This window comes from Anabrus simplex, chromosome 1, assembly GCF_040414725.1.
Source record: "Anabrus simplex isolate iqAnaSimp1 chromosome 1, ASM4041472v1, whole genome shotgun sequence".
Classification (NCBI taxonomy): Eukaryota; Metazoa; Arthropoda; class Insecta; order Orthoptera; family Tettigoniidae; genus Anabrus; species Anabrus simplex.
In genome coordinates this window covers 206,601,807-206,624,141 of record NC_090265.1, presented here as the reverse complement: position 1 = coordinate 206,624,141, position 22,335 = coordinate 206,601,807, and the positions used below count along the sequence as shown (strand labels likewise).

Below are 22,335 nucleotides of genomic sequence, written 5' to 3'. Positions count from 1 at the left end.
CATAAAACTGCTTGCCTCAAAGCATTTATCAAAAAATGTAAAACTGAAACACTATAATGCAGTAGTCAGACCATCAGTCCTCTACGCAGTAGAATGCCTATCCCTAACTAAAAATACCCAACTATGAGCCCTGAAAGTGCAAGAACGGAAATTCCTGAGAAGAATAATAGAGCCAAGGATTCAACCAGTTGGAAGGCGATGGTAAAAACCCAACAATGAGCTCTACCAGCATCGAGAAAACATCATAGATGCCATCATAAGAAAACGTCTGACATTCTGTGGACACCTACACAGAATGGTGTAGGTGTCCACAGAATGGATCCTAATAGATTATCTTATAAGATCTTCAAGTTTGCTAACAAAGGCAAAGCTACTGGATTCCTCTGGACCATGCAAGTGGACAAAGATCTTGCAGAGCTTAATATTAATCAAGCCGCCATAACTGACAGGAATGCATACCGTTTAATGGTCAAAACTAAACCTTTCCTAACATCCCTTACATCAGCTAGACACAAAGGAGCCGGGAATTGGTCAGAGGAGCACGGAAAAGAATTCAGCGAGGAAATGAAGGAATACTGGGCAAACAGGAAGGCTTATGATGTCTCTAAGAACACAGTCCAGTACGCCAAAAGGGGCAGACGACGACAAAAATACAGCTAAAACACAAGCACCGTGGTCCACAGATGGCCTAACGCAAAGAAAAAATACATCATTAATAACACCCTTCTTCTCTCTGGCCTTCTTGACAATTTAGCGTAAGTACTTGATGAGGATTCCCCTCCTGACACCAACCCTATGTAGTCTAGATGAATTTTGTTCACTATTGCATGTGTCTGTGGTGGTTGGTGATGTGTAGATGAAGAGGAACCCAAGGCCAGATGTGTTATTCATACAGAGTTCAAATCCCCAACCCAACCGGAAATTGAACCCAGGGCCCTCTGAAAAGAAGGCCAGTCTATTGCTCATGCGGCAAGGAGCCAGACACACAATATTACTACTACTACTACTACTACTACTACTACTACTAATATTTTAATAATAATAATAATATCCTAAAATAAATAACTTTCAGGATAATTTTGAAATGGGATATTATTAGGTAACGGAAACAGTAACATTATTCAGAAGTAGCTCAGGAAAGAAATATAATTCACGGAAGCCTATATGGAAATAGGCCTATAGCCTATGTAATTCCACTCCAGAGTTGTTTATTTATGTCATTTGTTATAACTTATTTTTATACTGTAAAAAGGATTTTCAGGCGATAATGTACCAGGCAACCAGCTTGAGCAATTAGTAGGCTTACTAACAGCACACATCGAATATCACAATACGCTAGTATAAATAAAAAGCACATTAAACCACGACAGGAATGTGCAACAATATTACTGCCAATTTTCATTCTGCTTAATGAACGTAACGAATGTATTGTTAAAATAATTATCAACAACTTACCTTCGATCAAGTTTTAATCTGTTCTGAAGATGATGTAGTAACTTTCAAACCATGTGGAGAAATGATATCAGTCAATATAACAGTCAACTTCTAGTCTCGTTCCTTTCACGTCGACCTTCCTAAGGAAATAATCACTTTTTATGCCTTGAGCTTTTGAGTGTAAATATCTCTAAGGCACGCGTGATAATATATATAAGATCGTTAATTATTAAAAATAAGCCCTGCCAAGGAAAGGCAACCTAATCTCCAACAACAAAATGGATGGGTTTTTTTCCCCTCTTGCAGTAGCCTTGGGGGTGAGAAGGGCCGAATGAAGTATGGCAGGGAAGGGGAGGGGCCTCCAGACGGGCACCCTCGTTACTATGGAAACAGGACCCCTCCCGGTGCATTCTGGGATGCGGCAGCCATGCTTCTCTACTCTCCCCCTCGCTACACTCATTGCTGCTGATGGGTCAGGAAACAGACCCAAGATTTAGGAGGAAATGGTGACAGGAGAGAGATTATTTGTGGTTAAACTTGGGGTTGATAGTATCAATTATAAGGGTTGTGGAATTAGTGATGATACGGGAATGCAGGAAATTGAATGTTGGATAATTAATTCACGTCTCTATCTCAAGCTCGAAGCCAACATTTCGTCCGAGATAATAGGCTGGTAATCCATTACATGTGGCATGTAAGTGGCGTAAAGTCATAGATTTCAGCAAGATGTTTCTCAGGGGAAGGGAAAAGAAAGTATTATTTTGATTAACACAATAGCCCAGATCTGGAAACAATAATCAATTCGTTCCCCCCTAGTGCAGGATTACCATACACAAGGGGAAGACGAAGGAGAACTATCGTTTTTCTTTTCATTTATATGCTGTATTTTGTGTTCATCTTAAAAGATGTAGGTACCTTTATCTTCATCTGTATACAATAGGCCTACATAACACTACCAACAATCACAGAAACGTAATATGTCCTTCCAAATGGGGTTGAGGTCAGGAAGGGCACCGGCTGTAAAACATAGACAAATCCATATAACCTGTTGACCCAAATAAATATGGAAAAAGATCAGAAAAATATATTTCATTAGTGCGGGAAGACAGATTTAAAGTTATTATATGTCATAGGCCCTAAATGTAATACATCTTTCGACATGCAAACAATCTGTAGATATTTTATCAAAACAAGAAAAACAACAGATTTGCTCTATCGCAGCGCCGTGACACTTTTTTCATTCTAGTCATATTACCTAGGCTTTGTTTAAATCATCAAAAGAGATTCACGTATCGATAGATCACTGACCTACACCTTAAACTATGTTCCCCTTCGTAGTGTAATGTTTAGCGTCATTAACTGTCGTCCTTGGAAGTCCAGGTTTAATTTCTAGTACTGCAAGATATTTAAAATTGGAAGGAGAGCTGTTATGTGGTTAAAAAGGTATCTTACATGCAGCTCATCTAAACCGGGGGTGTACATAGAAGAAGCTGCACCACTTCGAGAATGCAAGGACACGAATTTTAAAAAAGCCTTACACTATCTTCATTTGAATATTGTCTCAAAGAACAATTTGAGAACTCGTTACAAGAGCAAGAAATCTCTCCGCGTGCAAAGAAAGTTATAATAAGAATCTCATCAAGGATTTCCGACTAAACAAGAAAGCAAAGGTAGGCCCTGCCTACTTTTCGCGAGTAAAAATATAAGTTTTAATTTGTTCCGTGTTCATCAAACAAGAACATTTTGAATTTTCCTTGCATGTTGGGTAACGAGGTACAAATAAACAATTCTCTCCCAACCATTTTTAAAAACATACTTTAGTCTGAGTCTCGATATTCTGAAATTTTGTATCATCAGGAAGAAAACGAAAAAACAGCAGCTATAGTTACGCGGCTCGTTGGCTGATTAGTAAGCGTACTGGCCTTTGAATCAAAGGTCACCGGGTTCGATTAATTTACCTAGCCTTGGGACTCAATAACTGTGTTTCTCTTAATACACATAATCCTTTACATGCAACACATCCTGTTAGCAACCACCATAGGAACACAGATAGTGAATAAATCCCTCCACTTTTGATTTGCTGTCAGGAAAGGTGTCTGGCCGGAAAATTGGACTTTATTGATAGGCCTATGTAGTGCTGACCTGAAGAAAAAAGGAAGAAGGCCATAGAGAAGGGTTAACAGCTACAGTTGACTTATAAAAAATGGTTAATTATTTATCACTGTGCCTTTTAAATTTATTTAAATTCATCGTGTAAGATAGAGATTAACCACTGTTCAAAGAGAATGGAGATATTTTGAGTGTGGAACTAAAAACCTGATACTTACTGAGGAAATTGTAAAAGTCGTTGTCGCTGTATGATAGGTGAAACAGTAACTCCATCATAATACATTGGGTAAATATATCATCCAGAGAAGGAAGTCAAATTTAGGAACGAAGAAGCATTGGCGGTGGTTATATTATATCTATTATAATATATTAAAGTTGGAACAAACATTAAGAGATGCAAGAAGTAAAAATTAGTTGGGTGATTATATTATTTTTAAAGCCTATTATTAGCATATGCCTATAATCTGAGTTTTCGGTAAAACGTGTTAATTACCTTCATGAACCTCCTTAGTCAAACTTATCATGTAATTCATGCTTAACAACAGCGCTAGAAAGTTGTAGAATTCGGTTGTGATAAATTATAAAGATAGTGCTGGAAATTGTTATTTGAAGGGGAGAACAAGGTTTGGAACCCACTACAGATGACAATTCAATGTGAACACCCTGGTGTTTTTGGCCCCTGAATTGGTAAATCTCAGACAATCCAATCCTATCTCCAATATATGATGTGCACTATCTCAGACTCCATAGAAAAATTCTTAACTATTTTTTCCAGTCTTTGGTTGTCAGTTGAATATGCCGCAACATCCTAACATGAAAGAACAACGAAGTGGAATAATTGTGAGATTATATATTTGAAGACTTGAAAACTGTTCCTTCTCGCCATACTACTTTCAATGATAGCTCATAAAATGATATAACTTAAAACTGAGCAAATATTGGGTAAGTTTTATTGTAAAGGACGGATATTACATTACAGTGGAATAATTAGATGCTAGGCCCTACATATTTAGGATCTAATTTACTTCCCTTCATTGTGAGGTAATTGATGTGTATCAGCGAAGTTATTTCTAGGATGAAGATTTTGAATCTGTTTCAGTTGCAATTACTAATTCTGTCGCCAGTGAACATACATACATTTTAAAATGTCATAAGTTTGCAAGGAAATATAGGTATGTAGTCTATGTTATTAATGAATGGAAATTATATCTTGTCTGAAATTTCCTCTCCGATCGGAGAAAAAATTTATTCATCAACATAAGCCTGTATGTAGTAAAGTGACTTCTTACACCATCGTCTTGATCGGCATCCAACAACGTCATTAAGATTTTCGACACCAGTTACTATCTAGTTACTTCATGAGTATTACTATACTCAGTTTACAGATAATTGTAACATACACTTATTGGATTTATTGCGGATACCACTACTATTATTACTGTCAACGATGACCCACATTTGAGACCTTTGGAATCTTAAGTCATCTATTTCATAATAATTAGACCTACACTGATTTCAATTGTTCCATTCTAAAGTAAAGGTAAACTCGTGTCCTCATCCCGAGGTGGCGCAGCTCTTTTCAGGCACACCCCCATTGGAGGTGAGCTGCATGTACCATTTCAACCACACACCAGCCCTCCTGCCAGTCTTAAATTCCTGACAGTACCGGGAATCGAACCCGGGCCCCCGAGGACGGCAGCTAATAACACTAACCGTTACGCTACGGAGGCGGACCATTCTAAAGTGAAAGAACTGAACGAAATAAGCAGCTCTAAATTAAGTAAGAAGGAAAAGGCTATGGTCTTCTTTAATAATCCGATTAGAATTGACAAAGAAATCGAATATATTAAGTGGGATGTAATTACGTTTTATATAAATGTCAAGATAGTCCGCCTCTGTGGTGTAGTGGTTAGCGTGATTAGCTGCCACCCCCGGAGGCCCGGGTTCGATTCCCGGCTCTGCCACGAAATTTGAAAAGTGGTACGAGGGCTGGAACGGGGTCCACTCAGCCTCGGGAGGTCAACTGAGTAGAGGTGGGTTCGATTCCCACCTCAGCCATCCTGGAAGTGGTTTTCCGTGGTTTCCCACTTCTCCTCCAGGCGAATGCCGGGATGGTACCTAACTTAAGGCCACGGCCGCTTCCTTCCCTCTTCCTTGCCTATCCCTTCCAATCTTCCCATCCCCACAAGGCCCCTGTTCAGCATAGCAGGTGAGGCCGCCTGGGCGAGGTACTGGTCATTCTCCCCAGTTGTATCCCCGACCAAGAGTCTGAAGCTCCAGGACACTGCCCCCGAGGCGGTAGAGGTGGGATCCCTCGCTGAGTCCGAGGGAAAAGCCGAACCTGGAGGGTAAACAGATGATGATGATGATGATGATGATGATAAATGTCAAGATCATGGATTTCAAAAGTGCATATCCCTCCTAGATATAATACTGCAAAATAAACAGCCGTTTGAGAATGTGTGTTAAGAATTTAGAGGAAAGGAATGTAGGTAGGCCTACAAACAAATTGGCGTCACCGCACAGTGGTCGCTTGCTTCAACCGTAACTAGAATTGCTTCTGAAGACATCATTCATCAGACGCCTTGGAGAAGTGAACATTCTAAATCACGTTTTCTCTGTCCGGAGCCCTTGCATATGTATAGTCGTACTCAGTTCTTAAGACTTCTCCTCATTACGATGCCCATTTGATTTACATGCAAATGTTAGGTAGAATGAGGTAAATCATATAGATTCCTTTAGTGTGAAATAACCGTGGAAACTAACAAACAAGATTGGGTAATTTGTTCTGAGAGCTGTTCTAAGAGTAAACGAAGTCATCACACTTACCATAAAATTCATATTCCGTGGAATAACACTTTTAAGAACGTCTTCATAAAGGAGTTGAGAAGTTCCCTCTAATGGTTTCTACACTCGTTGTTTTGTTTCCTGTTCTCTTTATGACTTCATACAAGAAGCCTTGGCTGCGTTCATATTTCTCGGTTAGATTTCAAGGGAACACCTGCACTTTACCGCATCCATTAAGACACAAACAGATAACAATGGGCGGTCACGAGTGTTGGAGCATTTCTCCCTCTAGAATTAGCTGTGACGTACGGCAGGATAGCGGTAGATTCATGCTGGGATGCAAAGAATGTATGCGGAAAGATATATGAAACGATACAGCGTGAAGGAGGATAGGAAAAGGGCCCCGACAAGAAAAACACGAAGAAGAGATATTTTATTTGTAAGAGAAATATCATGTAACAGACTGTCTCTATTGTAGTGTCTGCATTGCATTATGGAGATAGCCTATAACTTACACGGACCACCCCTTCGGTAACTATAGGTAACAAAATAGACAGTCAAGTATGCCTTCTGGACAAACGGCTAGTACAGTACCCGGTGCTTAATGTCCCACACTTTCTCGAGCTCTGCCTTAGGAGTAGAGAAAAATGTGGTTAACTTCACAGCTGGATCAATATCTACCTGACAAGAACTCCCTTCAGTATTTAGCTAGCTTAGTCGACCAGAAGCCGCATTGAAGGTAGGTCATTAGGAGTAATAGCTGAGTGCCTTCGTCACCAGCTCCTCAGCAAGCTGTTCGTGGTTTGAATCACAGACAATGCAAGTGTAATCTTCGAAATGGGTCACCATGTACTAGAGTTTTGGATGCCATGTAAAATAGTATTTAATAACCCAGTTGAAAGACAAGTGTCGTACTAAATGAACAAAACATCGATCCTCCAGTAAAGAAGTGTCTGCCTTCTGGCCCCAAAAAGTAAATTTATTTCTGCAAAATACGAAAATATTCTTAACGTTTTTAAAACATTTCACTGATCCAATCTTGTTAGCAATGTTATTAGATGATTTATTGGTAATGTTAAAACAATAACTGTTACTTATGTCAGGTGCCCGGCTCCTTGGCGGAATGGTCAGCGTACTGGCCTCCGACTCAGAGTGTCCAAGGTTCGACTCTGGTGGGACCGGGGATTTTAACTCGCTGTAGCCAATTCCTCTAGACTGGGTAATGCCTGTTTGTGTTCGTCTTAATATACTTCATCTACATACAACACAATATACTGCCAATCACCACAGAAAAAACCCAATTGCGAATACATCTCTCCACTGAGGGTTGGCGTCAGGAAAGGCATCCGGTCGTAAAACTAGACCAAATCCACATTAAGTACTGACACTAATAAATTAGGAGAAAAAGCCAGGAAAAATAAGAACTATTATCGGTATTCCAAAACACTGTTAACGACTACAGTTGGACTAGACAAAATAGTGACTGAATGGGTGGCTATATTTCTAGAAAATAGAACTCAGAAAATTAGAGAGATCGAAGCTTTATTTGACCCTCTAAAAGAATTATAGGTAAAATCCTCAGGGCAGTATTATTGGACCTTTATGTTTCCTTAATTTATATATAAATGATATGAGTAAAGAAGTGGAATCAGAGATAAGGCTTTTTGGGAATTGTATTATTCCGAAATAGAGTAATAAATAAGTTACAAGATTGTAAGCAACTGAAAAATGACCACGATAATGTGGGATCGACAGTAAGTAATGGTATGATGATAAACAGGGTTAAAATCATGTTGTGAGTTTCACAAAAGGGAAAAAGTCATCTCAGTTTTAATTACTGCATTGATGGGGTGGAAGTTCCTTACGGGAATCATTGTAAGTACCTAGGTGTTAATATAAGGAAAGATATTCACTGGGGTAAATAAAGGTTACAGATCTCTGCATAAATTATGAGGGTATTTAAGGTTTGTATTAAGGATGTAAAGGAGAGGACATGTAAGTCTCTGGTATGACCCCAGCTAGAGTATGGTTCCAGTGAATGGGACCCTCACCAGAATTACTTGATTCAAGAACTGGAAAAAATCAAAGAAAATCAGCTCGATTTGTTCTGGGTGATTTCCGACAAAAGAGTAGCGTTACAAAAATGTTGCAAAGTTCGGGCTGGGAAGGTTTAAGAGAAAGAAGAGCTGCTCGACTAAGTGGTATGTTCCGAGCTGTCAGTAGAGAGATGGCGTGGAATGACATCAGTAGACGAATAGGCCTAAGCCTGAGTGGTGTTTTCAAAAGTAGGAAAGATCACAATATGATTGGAATTCTAGAAGACAAATTGGGGCAAGTATTCGTCTATAGGAAGGAGAGTTAGGGATTGGAATAACCAAGGGAGATGTTCAAATTTCCAATTTCTTTGCAATCATTTAAGGTTAGGAAAACAAGATATAGGAAATATGTCACCTGGGTGACTGCCCTAAACGCAGATCAGTAGTGAATGATATTGAATATTTTTTCATATTTACCCATGAGCAGACTCCTATCAGACTATGGTACAAGTAAATCATTCTCTTCATGAGGAACGTACAGTATGTTTTGTTAATACACTGGAATGCCTTGAAAGTTTATTTGTTGCAGTTTGCTAATCACACCATGCCCACCATATTATTTTTATCCGATATTTAATTTGTATTTACTTGTGATATTTGTAGTAAAACAACTATAGGTCATCAGGCTATAGCAGCTATCTCCTCTCCGGGAGATTGTCTCCATTTTAAGTTCTTCGTGATTGAAGAAGCTGCTCTATCCACTCGCGGGTAATGTTATCACACAATCCTTAGTCCTGCATAATTACGTACTTAACAATGCTTTCATCACGCCACTGTGGTCGGTTGGATAGCGTTGCTGAATGATCTCAAGTTCGATTTCCAGATCTCTGAAATGATTTTCTGACAGTGCGAGGAGGGCCTATAATGAGCGATAATCACTGCGTTTTGCTCTTAAAAACAACACATTAAATAACTTACCTAACATCCAATACGGTCCAAAGGAAGGCAGCTGTCAGTCAGAAACCCTTAGGTTCGTGGAGGATTTTTAGGCCTATGTCTATGGCTATACAATTAGAGTACATGCAAGCAAAAGCAAAGCAAGTCACCTCCGTACAGGCCATGAAGGCCCTTGGAGGAGTGACAGGTAAAGGCTTCCACCATTGTTAACCTCGGCACGTGATGGGGTGGAGTTTTTAGCTCTACGCCCGGCAGCCTTTGCTCCCAGGAATTAACCTGGTACTCATTTTTGGTGTAGGCTGAGTGAACCTCAGGGCCTCCGGAAGTGGAAATCTCGTTTCTTAAATTTTAGGACTTCCTGACGGAGATTCGAACCCACGTTCTTCCAGGCGAACCGAGCACGCCTTTATCGCCTCGGCCAGGCAGCCCCTAGAGTACATGCACCGCTATTTATTGTTGTCTCGTATGTGCTTGCAAATGAACATATCTTCTAAAGACGAGTAACCGGAAAAGTCGACGAAGTAGAGGTGAATGGTCCAGACTTAGATTTTGATTCGCAGTCTCTTTACAGATTACCGGGCGAGTTTGGTCTTGTAGCCGGGATATGGTGGGTTCTAATCCCACCGTCGGCAGTCTTGAAGATGGTTTTGAGTGGTTTCCCATTTTCACACCAGGCAAATGCTGTTTCTGCACCTTAAAAAATAATGATAATAATGGTTTTACGTCCCACTAACTATCGTACCGTTAAGGTCTTCGGAACGCCGAAATGTCAGGAATTATTTATGAGCCGGAAAATATTCCGACGGATTAGAAAGACACGAGAAGTTTGCAAAATGATTGCATGTGTTCTAGGTTTCTCTTTATAGACCTGCCGACAGGAGCGATGTGTCTAGGTACAGTGCTATGGTATTTCTGGTCCTTCTAAATCCATTAGTTTTGATCAGCACCGTGTACACTATCAACTTGACCATCTTTGCAAGTAAATGGAAACGAAGTAAAGTTATCCTCGTACAGGTCATAAAGACCCCTGAAGAAGCAGCAGGAAAGGACCTCAGCTAAAGTGGTTGTCTAAGATCATTTCTGTGTTCGAATACGGCAACCTCGTGTCTGTACATTTACTGGGAGATGAAATAACTCCAGTGAAACAAAGTTCCGCCATCTCAAGGTCTCCGAAAACTGTACAAGTACTTATTTGGATGTTAAACCATTGACATTATTAACTGGTTATAAATTATTCGACTTCCTGACGGAAAAATCAAACCCATGCCTTTACCGCCTTGTCCATTCGAGTACTTGTTTTAACAATTTCCATTCTTCTGGAAGAGGGGTCCTTAACCTTTATATGTCACGAACCTAATCCAGTGAAACCTATGGACCTCGTCCCTAAGAACATGAACATAAGCACATGAATACAATTTTCAGGCAATGAATAGGTCTATACTTTATTGAAAACGAATTACCTGATGCAGTATAATAAGGCATTCACAAAGTGCGTATAAAGTAAACAGTCATAAACGCAAATCATGTTTTCTGTGTTAAATCACGGAAAAAAGAAAGGAATTGTAATCATCACGCACCAATTGAAAAGAAAACCAAATCTTCAATTCAGGTTTGAAGTTCATTTCAGTCAGAACGTTGGCACGAATAAGATAAAACTGTAGAATTGTCTTTGGGAACACGCTTGCTATCTTTGACATGCAATCTATTATCATGTTTTGTTTTGGTAGAAACCAAAACTGAAATCCAGACCTCACAAAGGCATGTAAGGGAAACTGTACTGGTATAATAATTTCGTGTGGCTATGTCTCGCCGAGTGCAGCCCTTGTAAGGCAGACCCTCCGATGTGGGTGGGCGGCATCTGCCGTGTGTAGGTAACTGCGTGTTATTGTGGTGGAGGATAGTGTTATGTGTGGTGTGTGAGTTGCAGGAATGTTTGGGACAGCACAAATACCCAGCCCCCGGGCCATTGCAATTAACCAATGAAGGTTAAAATCCCCGACCCGGCCGGGAATCGAACCCGGGACCCTCTTAACCGAAGGCCAGTACGCTGACCACTGTACTGGTTATTGTAGTTTAACTGTGATGTTTTATAATAATTACCGTACACTGCTTTCAAAAAAAATCTCAGATACTCTTCTATTGTTGTAGGGAATATAAATATTAAATTTGTATTTGTCTTTGACGGACTCCAGGTTAAGAACCCCTTTTCTATGAGGATTAATACAACTTCTTGCACAAATATCTAGGACATATCTGACAGAAGATTGGCGTTAGGTAACGCTTTGAATCATGCATGCAAAGTTAACAGCTGAATTAGTTAACAATGGTGTACTGTAATGCATGTCAGCTATGAACAGGTTTCACCACAAGTCTCTCCTTTTGTCACATCATGTCCTAGGTCAGAGTAACACTTAAACTGCTCTCCCCCGCACGGCTTTATAGCCCATTATACATTGGGCTGTGACCAAACTAGGCTGGACACAGGCGTTAAGAAAGTTTCGCCAAATCTTGACAAACCCTTTCCCTTGGTGAAAGTTTGTGTCCTTCTTTAGTTGGAACAAGAGCAATAAATAAAGAAATACCTTATTTATGATCCCCCTTTCGAGGGATACCTCCCTGTTTTCCTTTCATCTTTTTACTAGAGGGATCTTTTTCAGGTACAGCTTTCACATTTTACCCTTTTCTTCAAGCAGCACATGGGAGTCAAAGGGTGGCACTGTTGCAAAAAAAAAAAAAAAAAAAAAAAAAAAAAAAAAAAAAAAAAAAAAAAAAAAAAAAGTGACTTCCATCTTACAACATGTTCGAGGGTAGCCTAAGCCTGCTTTACTGATTTACTTATACGAATACATGATGTGTATGTACGACCTCCTTTTCACTTGTTGTAGATTCCTTCAGCGTCATTTTAACATAGACGATATAATTGCAACCAGTTTCCAGAATTATATTGAATATTTTAGGATCGCTTTATGAAGATACAGGGGCACCTAGCCGAGACTGTAAAAGCGTGCGCAGTTCAGCCAGAAGTACGTGGGTTCGATACCCCTGACAGGAAGCCAATAGACAAGGTATTCTCACATCTGAAGAAGCACATTGTCCTTAGTTTCGCTCAGTCTCAGTGGCAGATGATCTATAATTTGTTTACCTAGTCTTTTCTTGAGGTGGGGGTGGCAGAGGTGATTGTTTCAAGGGGTAAAAGAAGTGATCATCAACCCCAATCATTTCATTATAAGAGCTCACCGCTTTAATAAGGTGAAGCAAAGATAAGACAGTGCGCTTGCACTCGCAGTTGGATCAGATGTATGGTGTAAGGCAAAACTGAGCTCTCAGAAGAAATCATCCTCAAATTGCTCTGTTTTCAGACCAACTTTGATAACAGGGAGTGAAAACTGGGTGTACTTGGGGTATCCTCCATATAAGATGGAAGTAACAGACATGTAGTTAGCGAGTATGATTGGTGGTAGAAACAAGTTGGAACAATGGCAGAAGGGAACTTGCAATGAAGAGATAGAGATTGGGTTAGTAATTAACTCGATGGATGAAAATGTACGTATGAGCCAGTGGTACGGTCATATGTGGCAGAGGAGGATTATTTACCCTGGAGAATAAAAGACATAAACATGGAAGGTAAAATAATCTGTGGCTGAAAATGTTTCAGTTCCATTCTTTTACATATTTTAAGGGTAGAAGGTGTGTAACTAAAAGAGGCCAATGAGCTATTTGTAAACAAACGTTAATGATGGAGTTTAGTCATTTATAGACGCCTGCATATCGAATGCTGGAAGACATAACGTCCTAAAATGAAGTATAGGCCTTATGTATGCATTATAAACCTAATGAATATCAGCAAACAACAGCATGTCCGAAATTTTTATTTACGTAACTCACGAGTTAACTGGACCTTTCTGGCATGAGTGGAAAGGCGCGAGTGCAAAAATGTTAACGCCGCATAAACTGCATAGGCGTACATATATCTATTACCATAAAAATGAAATATCAACCCTATGGGAAAATATATTTAAAAACGAATAAGGTTATGTATATCATATTAGAATTTCTTCGTTTACGTTTTTATAGTAACTAGGCCTATGTACTTTTTAGTATTAATGTATCATAATTCACCTTTGAAGCACACGGAGAAGACTATAACGTACAATAAAGCCTGAATTGCCTATGGGAACAGAAATATTTTGATATATTACATCAAATTCCTAATATTTCCTCCAATACAGAAGCCGCTTTAAAATAACTTGGAATAGGTTACATGCAAAATACCTATATCAAAGTTGTTGAAATGTCTTCATTCATGTTACAGCAAAAAGAAAATATCACATCATAATGTTTCTTTGCTTTGTCTCGGAGAAGAAAATAGTCACTAACTTCATGGTGTAAGTACATCTTGAAGGTAGTGATGTAATACAGTAGGCCATGAAATATGCGATAAAATACTGTAACTTAATTTCACGATTTCCATAAAATACCTACTTTTCAAATGCAAAACTACTTAGAAAACACTATGTTTTGTTGGGTAGTAGAAAACGTGTTTTTTTACAATCAACCATATAATCACACAACTCAACGCTACCGTGGATTACTAGAAATTTGTTCTCATTCTAGATAATACCTACTGCTATGGAGTGAATTTCGCCATTTATTAGGACGCAGTTTTGTTTTACGCCTTTTTTCTTTTACCGTTATCAAAAGTGCAAAACGATTAGATAATCGTGTGCTTATAACACTTTTCTTTATAGGCAGTGTTAGGATATGATATTATTCTAGTAACTTTTCGATTATATACTCCCAACGTGAAAGTGTTTTTAAATTGAAAAGAGGAAATGTATTTTAACCGCAGAGTAATCTCAGATAATAAAAAGCGCCCGTTGTTCGGAGCTAGAGTAGCCGTGATTCTAGAATATTACAAGTCTTTGCATCGATGTCACCCATTATTACAATCTTGTATCATGAAGGGATCTACTTTGTCTTACCTGATTATCTCGTGTATGTCGGAACAGCCTGCCGAGAGTGATTAGTGTACACCAGGTGTGGCAAACTCATCATGTGTACAGGACCAATTCGACTGATAATATTAGAACCAAGGCCCGCACAACAAAATGAGAAGACATATTAGGGTTTTCCGTGTTGGTTTTACGATACCTTAATATTGGTTATATAATGTGATGTCTGGACAAAAAATCACAAAATGTATAATAAAAATATAATTATCATTATTACAATTTCTCTATATAGGCCTACCTGTAACAACACTTTTAGTGTAAATAAGAATTGTTTGGAGAGTAGAATAAACACTTGATATTAATGTTAACTTGAGATTTGATGACATTTTTTTAGAAAACAGAGTTTCAACGTTGTTCATTTGATATTGTAAATATGCCACATAGAGGATGGAGGCTAAATGTTATGCTATAAGTCTTGATCTGTGAGTAGTTTTGTTTGACTTCGTAAATTAATATAACTGTTCACATATTACATCCAACATTGTTAGTATTCTCGCTACGAAAGGGAGTATTTCAGAGTACTGGCTTGGGAAAGAAGAATGAAACTTCATTGAACTTTTTCCAACAAAGAGTGACATTGGATGTAACAGAGCGTCACACTGGATGTCGATTTGTATGTTGCTATCTGCTGTCTGAACATCATAGGAGAATGGATCACAAAGATGTATCAATTCAGAAGATTTGAAATATTTTTATTTTATGCAATCACATTAAAGGTATAATTATTTGTTAAATTCCAAAAGTGGGATGGAGTCCGCATTTCGCAAGCGTGAGGGCCACATATGTGACATGCCTGATGCACACCAGCAGTTCTGAAAGCGTGTGTCTGCCGCAGTACACAAGTGTGCTCCAAAATTGCCTGGTAAAATAAAACATTGAGAAAAATATGAACACACAAAAACAGGCATGCTTATTAAAAATTATACTAACTCATTTATTAATGTTATTTATTAAATTTAGAGAACTGCGGAGGTGTAATAAAAGCTGACAGTAATTACATCATTGTTGCAACCCACAGGGAAATGTAGAATTGCTTACTTTTGCACAACTGTTCTGTGCAGCACAGAATCGTAGACAAACACACCCGTAAATCGTAACCTGTAGAAAGAAATCTCTTCTGTTATGTTAATGTTAGTACCGAAAATCCCTGTTCATATAAGAACATTGTAGAAAAGTGAAGTAGTATATAGTATATGAAGCAGTATAGTGATCGACAAGTTTCTCGTGGTTTATATACTTTCAGCTTGGTTTCGTGGTCTATATGATCTGCTCCGTAACGTTTGAAATCCTTCTAAAGAAAGCTGTAGGCCTAGGTGCCGCAATATTTCACGAGGCGAAATTGTGTGTCACGAGGAAAAAAGGTTTGAGGACCCCTGATGCACACGCCAATATTACAGGGGAATTAATTTCGACACGCGAGAGCAGAAACATTAACAACACTTTCGTGTTAGATAACGATTCTTTCCTCTAAAGCCATTTCATTATTATTATTATTATTATTATTATTATTATTATTATTATTGTTATTATTATTATTATTATTATTATTATTATTATTATTATTATTATTATTATTATTATTATTATTATTATTCAGGGAATGACTTAATAACCAAGATAAGACGTTTGCTTGTGTTCAGCAGGTTGAGTGACTCAGACAATTTAGCGGGTACGAACCCGGTTCAGTTCGATGGTATTTCCATCAGTAAATTGATGAGCACATAGAAGAACTTACAGCCTATAGGACAAAATTCCGGCATCTCATCATCTCTGAAAACCGTTACAAAGTAGTCTAGTAAGTGGGACATAAAACTAACAATATTATTTTTATTATTGTCTTGTTATTGTTTTACAATTGGCTTTACGTCGCAACTAAACATATAGGTCTTTTGTGCTAGTTGCTTTACGTCGCACCGACACAGATAGGTCTTATGGCGACAATGGGACAGGAAAGGCCTAGGAATGGGAAGGAAGCGGCCGTGGCCTTACTTAAGGTACAGCCCCAGCAGTTGCCTGGTGTGAAGATGGGAAACCACGGAAAACCATCTTCAGGGCAGCCGACAGTGGGGTTCGAACCCACTATTTCCCGGATGCGAGCTCGCAGCTGTACGCTCCTAAGAGCACGGCCAACTCGCCCGGTTCAGATAGGTCTTATGGCGACGATGGGATACCAAAGGGCTAGGAGTGGGAAGGAAACGGCCGTGGCCCTAATTAAGGTACAGCCTCAGCATTTGCCTGGTGTGAAAATGGGAAAACACGGAAAAACCATCTTCAGGGCTACCGACAGTGAGGTTCGAACCCACTATGCAAGCTCACAGCTGCGCGACCCTAACCGCACGGCCAAGTCGCCTGGTATTGTCTTGTTTATGTACATGTTATTTCTCTTGAAAGTACTCTTATAGACTACATGAACGTCACTCCCACCGTGTCCCCTGAGGAAGTTGAAGAAGTATTAAGCATTCTAGGCCGATCACACTATTCATCGGACCTTGTATTTTGTTGTTTTGTCACTTAGTCTTTAATTCGGATGCTAATATACTTTAAATTTCTGTAATTTTAAGTTTAAAGTCATAAAATGTTCTTTCTCATGTTTTTTCCTTTCTTGTTTTGTTATAGGTCCGAATGGTTGCCCCAGGCGGCGGGGAAGACAGACCTACACGCGCTTCCAGACGCTAGAACTGGAGAAAGAGTTCCACTTCAACCACTACCTAACGCGACGGCGACGCATCGAAATTGCGCATGCACTTTGTCTCACGGAACGTCAGATAAAAATATGGTTCCAAAACCGAAGGATGAAACTTAAGAAGGAACTGAGAGCGGTAAAAGAAATTAACGAGCAAGCCAGGAGAGAACGCGAAGAACAAGACAGACTGAAACAGCAGCAGCAGGAAAAACAGCAAAAAGAACAGCAACAACAACAGCAGCAGCAGCAACAGCAACAACAACAACAGCAACATCACAGTATTAGCCATCACCACCATGATCAACACAAAATAGGCTTGGACAAAACATCGGGAGCCGATCTTTTGAAAGCCGTCGCTAAAGTACCTACATAAAATACTTAAGTCACTTTTTTTTGTTTCCACAGTTTCTGAGTTCGAACAATAAAGACTACTTTTTTATTTAAGCATTTCAGAATGGGAATATTGAGGCTTTTAAAATTTAATGTTTAGCCCCATGTGTTACATGTGTCGGTCCGTACTGTGTAGAAATAACCGAAGAAGAAGGAAAAGAAGAAGAAGAAGAAGTGTGGATGAAAGGCAGTAATTGTCTATAGAACGTACTTTAATTCACCACTGGAAGAAAAAAGGATGGTTTGTTTTCATCCCATATATGAACAGAAGTTTCCCCTATTTGCCCATCCATTCACCAAAGTTTGAAATTTTTAACTTGAGCAGCAGCAAAATTTAGAACCTAGGAAGTGAGGTATTTAACGTATATATTGTGAAAAATCTTCCGGAACGAAAATTTATGGATATAGACAAAATTAATCTGAAAACTACAGTGGAATCTACCCATAGAGATCGCTCTCTATATGGATTTATATAGAAGGGAATGAATTTTCAACATGGGGTGTGTTATTTAAATCTCATTTAAGTGGATAATTCAATCTCCTGTCAGGATTACTAAGCTCTATCCTTTTCAGTTGAATGCTATGCAAAATCTTTTGGTAGAGGTAGAAACCTTATGCTACTAGAAATTTGATCCACCCTTCTACTGACAACCAGGGACTCTTCTTGAATTTACATACCATTTTGATGGAAACTGAATAAGACATTTGTAGGCTGCCTTAAACGAGTAGAAAGCTGTAAAAGTGGATTCCATCTTCCTACAAAATTTCCTTCAAACTTGTGTTAATGAATAGCTTGTCAAAACCCATTCTAATAGTGGATTTTTTGAGGATCCTGATAACTAATGAATGCAATTTACTCATGATATTCAGGATTTCTCGATCTTAATCCTATAACTGGATTACAGACTACAAATAGTCTAATATAAAGTCACTCCTTGCAAATGAAAACTAATAAATAATTTTCATATCCATATCCACTAAGAGAGCCTACCTGGGAATTTTACCTCCAATACTTTACAAGGCGTTATTTAAGGCTCTGCCTATACCATTCACAATCAATAGTTTCCTGCAGAGCTAAAAATGCAGATTCCACTGTACTTAAAATAAATGCAAATGAAGACCGTGAGTATCTTTATCCTTTCTTTGTTAAAAATGGTCTGAATTTGGATTACAACACAAAAAGCGCTCAGTAATGTCCCTTGGAAGGTTTACCACAGATGCATTCAATTTAGTGCATTAACTATGATAATTATTTTTGTGAATAAAACCATATAAACCTGGATAGACTTATACCACAAATTAGTGACCTAAAAGATTTCAGAACGCGGTTTCACGGTAGTTAAATTTAGAGAGTACTCATTATACTTCTTTACTCAGCTAATATTGACTCTTTTAGTTCAATCGCTCATAGAATTTCCCATCACAAATTATAAATTACCTCTCTCAATTCTAAGTTTCCATGCAATATTTTACCTGGAAAACTATGCATGATAATTTAGGCAGTGTATCTGTGCATATTTAATGTCCTTCAACATTCTAGTTAACTCCTCAGGCACCTACAGTACAAGCAGACACATGCATATCTAGGTAATAAACAGAAGTTCGTACTTTACCATATGAATTATGTTCCCATGAGCCTAATAGTTTAATGTTTCATTTTGAGATGCATTCTGTTTGGTTGTTAAGTGGTCAAACTTTCCTGAGACAGAGGTGGGTACCATTGTATTAAATATTTCAATACATATAATACCAGGTTGAGGTGTTAAAGATGACAGTTTCTTAAATCAACAGTTTCAATTTATTTCAAACGTAAGTCTCCTTCTGAGATTGTTTTATTATTATTATTATTATTATTATTATTATTATTATTATTATTATTATTATTATTATTATTATTATTATTATTATTATTATTATTATTATTATTAAGGGTTTATTTGTTGCTGCTCCTGAATGTGAAGCTTCCATCAACACCATGACAATGAAAATAAAAAAAGTGTATTTGCAAATTCTTCCAATCAAGCTTTCACTGATGAAAAGTGAACTATAAATAGTGAGTGAATATATATTTTTTTTTCGTTTTGTTTCGCTGTTTCGAGTATTGATACCGTACTTTCAATGTCAAGATAAAACAAAATCACAAACGTTTGTGGGGAACGTTAGTAATGAAAACTGTGTTCTTTGTATTGTTGTTCCTTATTGACATTAAATATTTGAGGGAGTTTTCAGAATATGACTACATCGAAAAGAAACGACGTGTTTTTTTACTTCGTAAATACCTTTTTCTTTAATATTTTGTTTCGAATGGAAATGAAGATTGACTTAACTACGTTGTGCCATATTTGTGCTTGTTGTGGCAGAAACTGATAGAGGGAAGGAAAAGAATAGCCTAATTGTATGTTACGTTAAATTAATTTTATGTTATTAACAAATATTGTAACATACATTATTATAAAACATTTACTCTAATGTTATCAAGCAGTTTTATCGTCCATTTGTCCTAGATATACTGTATAAAAGGCTTTATTTTGTTTTGCTCATTCCGTATTGATTATTTCTTGCGTTGATGTATTTTTTTAAATATTCGTTATAATTAATACAATGTTAACCTGTTGTTAGCTCTGTCTTGTAAATATGTCTTTTATTAATTATCTAATTTTAAATATAAGTTATATCTTATAATTGAAATTCGTCTGTACAAGGGCAGTTTTTATTCTGTTACTAAATTACTTATATTGTTTGCAGTACTGTGTTTCTAAATCAAAATTTTATCTTATATTAAGATACATTCATTAATGAATGATCCCATAATATTAATTGGTTGTGTATTTTACGACTTGAAAAGTTATAACCTTGAATTTATAGTAGTTACATTTATATTGGTTTCCAATTGGTAAATATTCGTTTAATAAACGAAAATGTTCTATGTTGTTAATTTCTTGGCATTAAAATTTTTATGTTAGTTCTCTGATAGCTCGTTACATTTTATGGTTTTCATTATTCACACACACTTGTACCAGTCTTTATCTCACAACGTTTCGTGGATGGAACGAATTGGAATAATACTGTAGACCTGGAAAGATGACATGACATTGTTTTGTTTGTGAACTGGAATGTCCATTTGATGAATAACAAATTTGTCAAGTAATGATTCATCACTGATTCTATGAGACAATTTGAGTATGGTGATAGATGGCACAAATTATCTTCCAGTGCCAAAGAGAACGTTTACGAAAGGTGCACTAGTCATTCAAATTCATCAAGGTTTGTCGGACAAAGTTTGCCAATATACAAGTAGTTTTAGTAACTTTTACATAATTTATAAAGTTCTTGCCTTTTTAACAGAATGTTTTTCTATCTTTTCTATATTGAATACAAAAATTCGTATGTGTATGACCTTCGATAAATCAATGTAAATCAGATCTACTGCGCACTCATAAATGTTTCATAAAATAGACCGAAAAAGCAAATGAATAATATGATGGGCAGCAGAAGCTTAAGCCACACTGGAGAGGGATGCTTGATTGAATACAATGGAAGTAAATATATAAAATATGATACACATATCTGACAGGTGAAGTAGACTATAATGCACTTGTTCCTTGTTTTTTCACCGAAATTCTTTTCATAGCTAATTCCTCGAACAGCCTCAGTGCGTGAATATATTAGAAGCCTTAAACACACTCATTTTTTTTACTTCCGCAAATTCGAATTGCAGTACAAACAGCGATACCCACTTCAGCAAATTACATCAATCAGGCTTACATAATGCAGAAGACCGTCAAGAGCGATTGGTCCATACGGACTTCGCCAAACGTTCCCAGCCCTTTATGGAAATTACCGGTTATGTACCCAGTTGATGATTATGATGATGATAAAAATAATCGTAATGATATTATGTATTTTTCATTCGTTTAATTATTTTTGTCTTAATTTGTTACCAGGGTAAAGTTCATTATAGGCTATAAAATTTTCCGAACAACAGGAAACTACCTCACTCCTCATTTCTCTAGTACGCCTCTTCAGTGACGCCTAGGCCATCTATGACAGCTGATGACGGAGCTGTTGAGGATTAAACCAGCCTTCGGGCTGAATACTCAACATGCATACATCTTGTATAATCTGCAGCTGCTAAGTAATCATTTACAATTCTACAAATGATCAGATATTCATTCTTAGTTACAATTAAGAGTGTGCATAAGCTCTTACAGTTCGAATCTTAATTTTTAAAACTTGTTTCATGTCTTAACAATTTGAATACAAATAGGCCTACGTTCACAGAATGTTTTATACTATAAATGTTATTAAGATTACCACAGCAATATTTTTAGGTCCATCATCTAAAAATGTTGGCAATTCTGCTTCTAATCTTCCACCTCAATGATGATGATAATAATAATAATTAATAATACTAATAATAATAATAATAAACTGTGTATGATCAATTGTAAATCACAACGAATTATTATTCTTGTTGTTAACTGGGGTGTAATTCCAAAACTTCACATCCGCTGTTAGAAATAAACATCCTTCTTTTGTAACTTCACAAACAACTGGAATGAATAAATTAACTATCTAATCTATTGTTCTCTCATGTAGTACTCTGGACTGGGAAAGTAGGAGAGGGAACGCAAAGTATTTTCGTTGTTATAAATATGAAGCACGACGCGGGTCGCATAGATGTAAGGTTCAATTCGGGAGATGGTAAGTTCGAAGCCCAAAATCATTTTTCTTTCCCATAATCTTCTGAAACCCATCTGAACTCGTGCGACGATAAAGACACTAGCAAAAAAAATCAGGTATGCACTGAGAGAAATTATGATAACATTAAATAAGTGAAATGTTTTCTCCCAGAAAGAAGCGTAGTGTAAATTATGCTCCTCGCCTTGGTGTGAAATTCATTAAAAATGTGTTGAATGTTGTAAGG

The 22,335-nt window shown here is 37.6% G+C and overlaps 1 protein-coding gene across 1 annotated transcript in view; it reads left to right on the top strand.

The window, feature by feature from the left end:
• Positions 1-20,026, top strand: part of abd-A (abdominal A) — a 410,801-nt gene extending 390,775 nt beyond the window's left edge. The window contains exon 3 of the mRNA XM_067140485.2: positions 16,952-20,026. Within this exon, the coding sequence (XP_066996586.1) occupies positions 16,952-17,391 (440 nt within the window). The 3' untranslated portion in view covers positions 17,392-20,026. The remainder of the gene's footprint in view (positions 1-16,951) is intronic.
• The last annotated feature ends 2,309 nt before the right edge of the window (positions 20,027-22,335 follow it).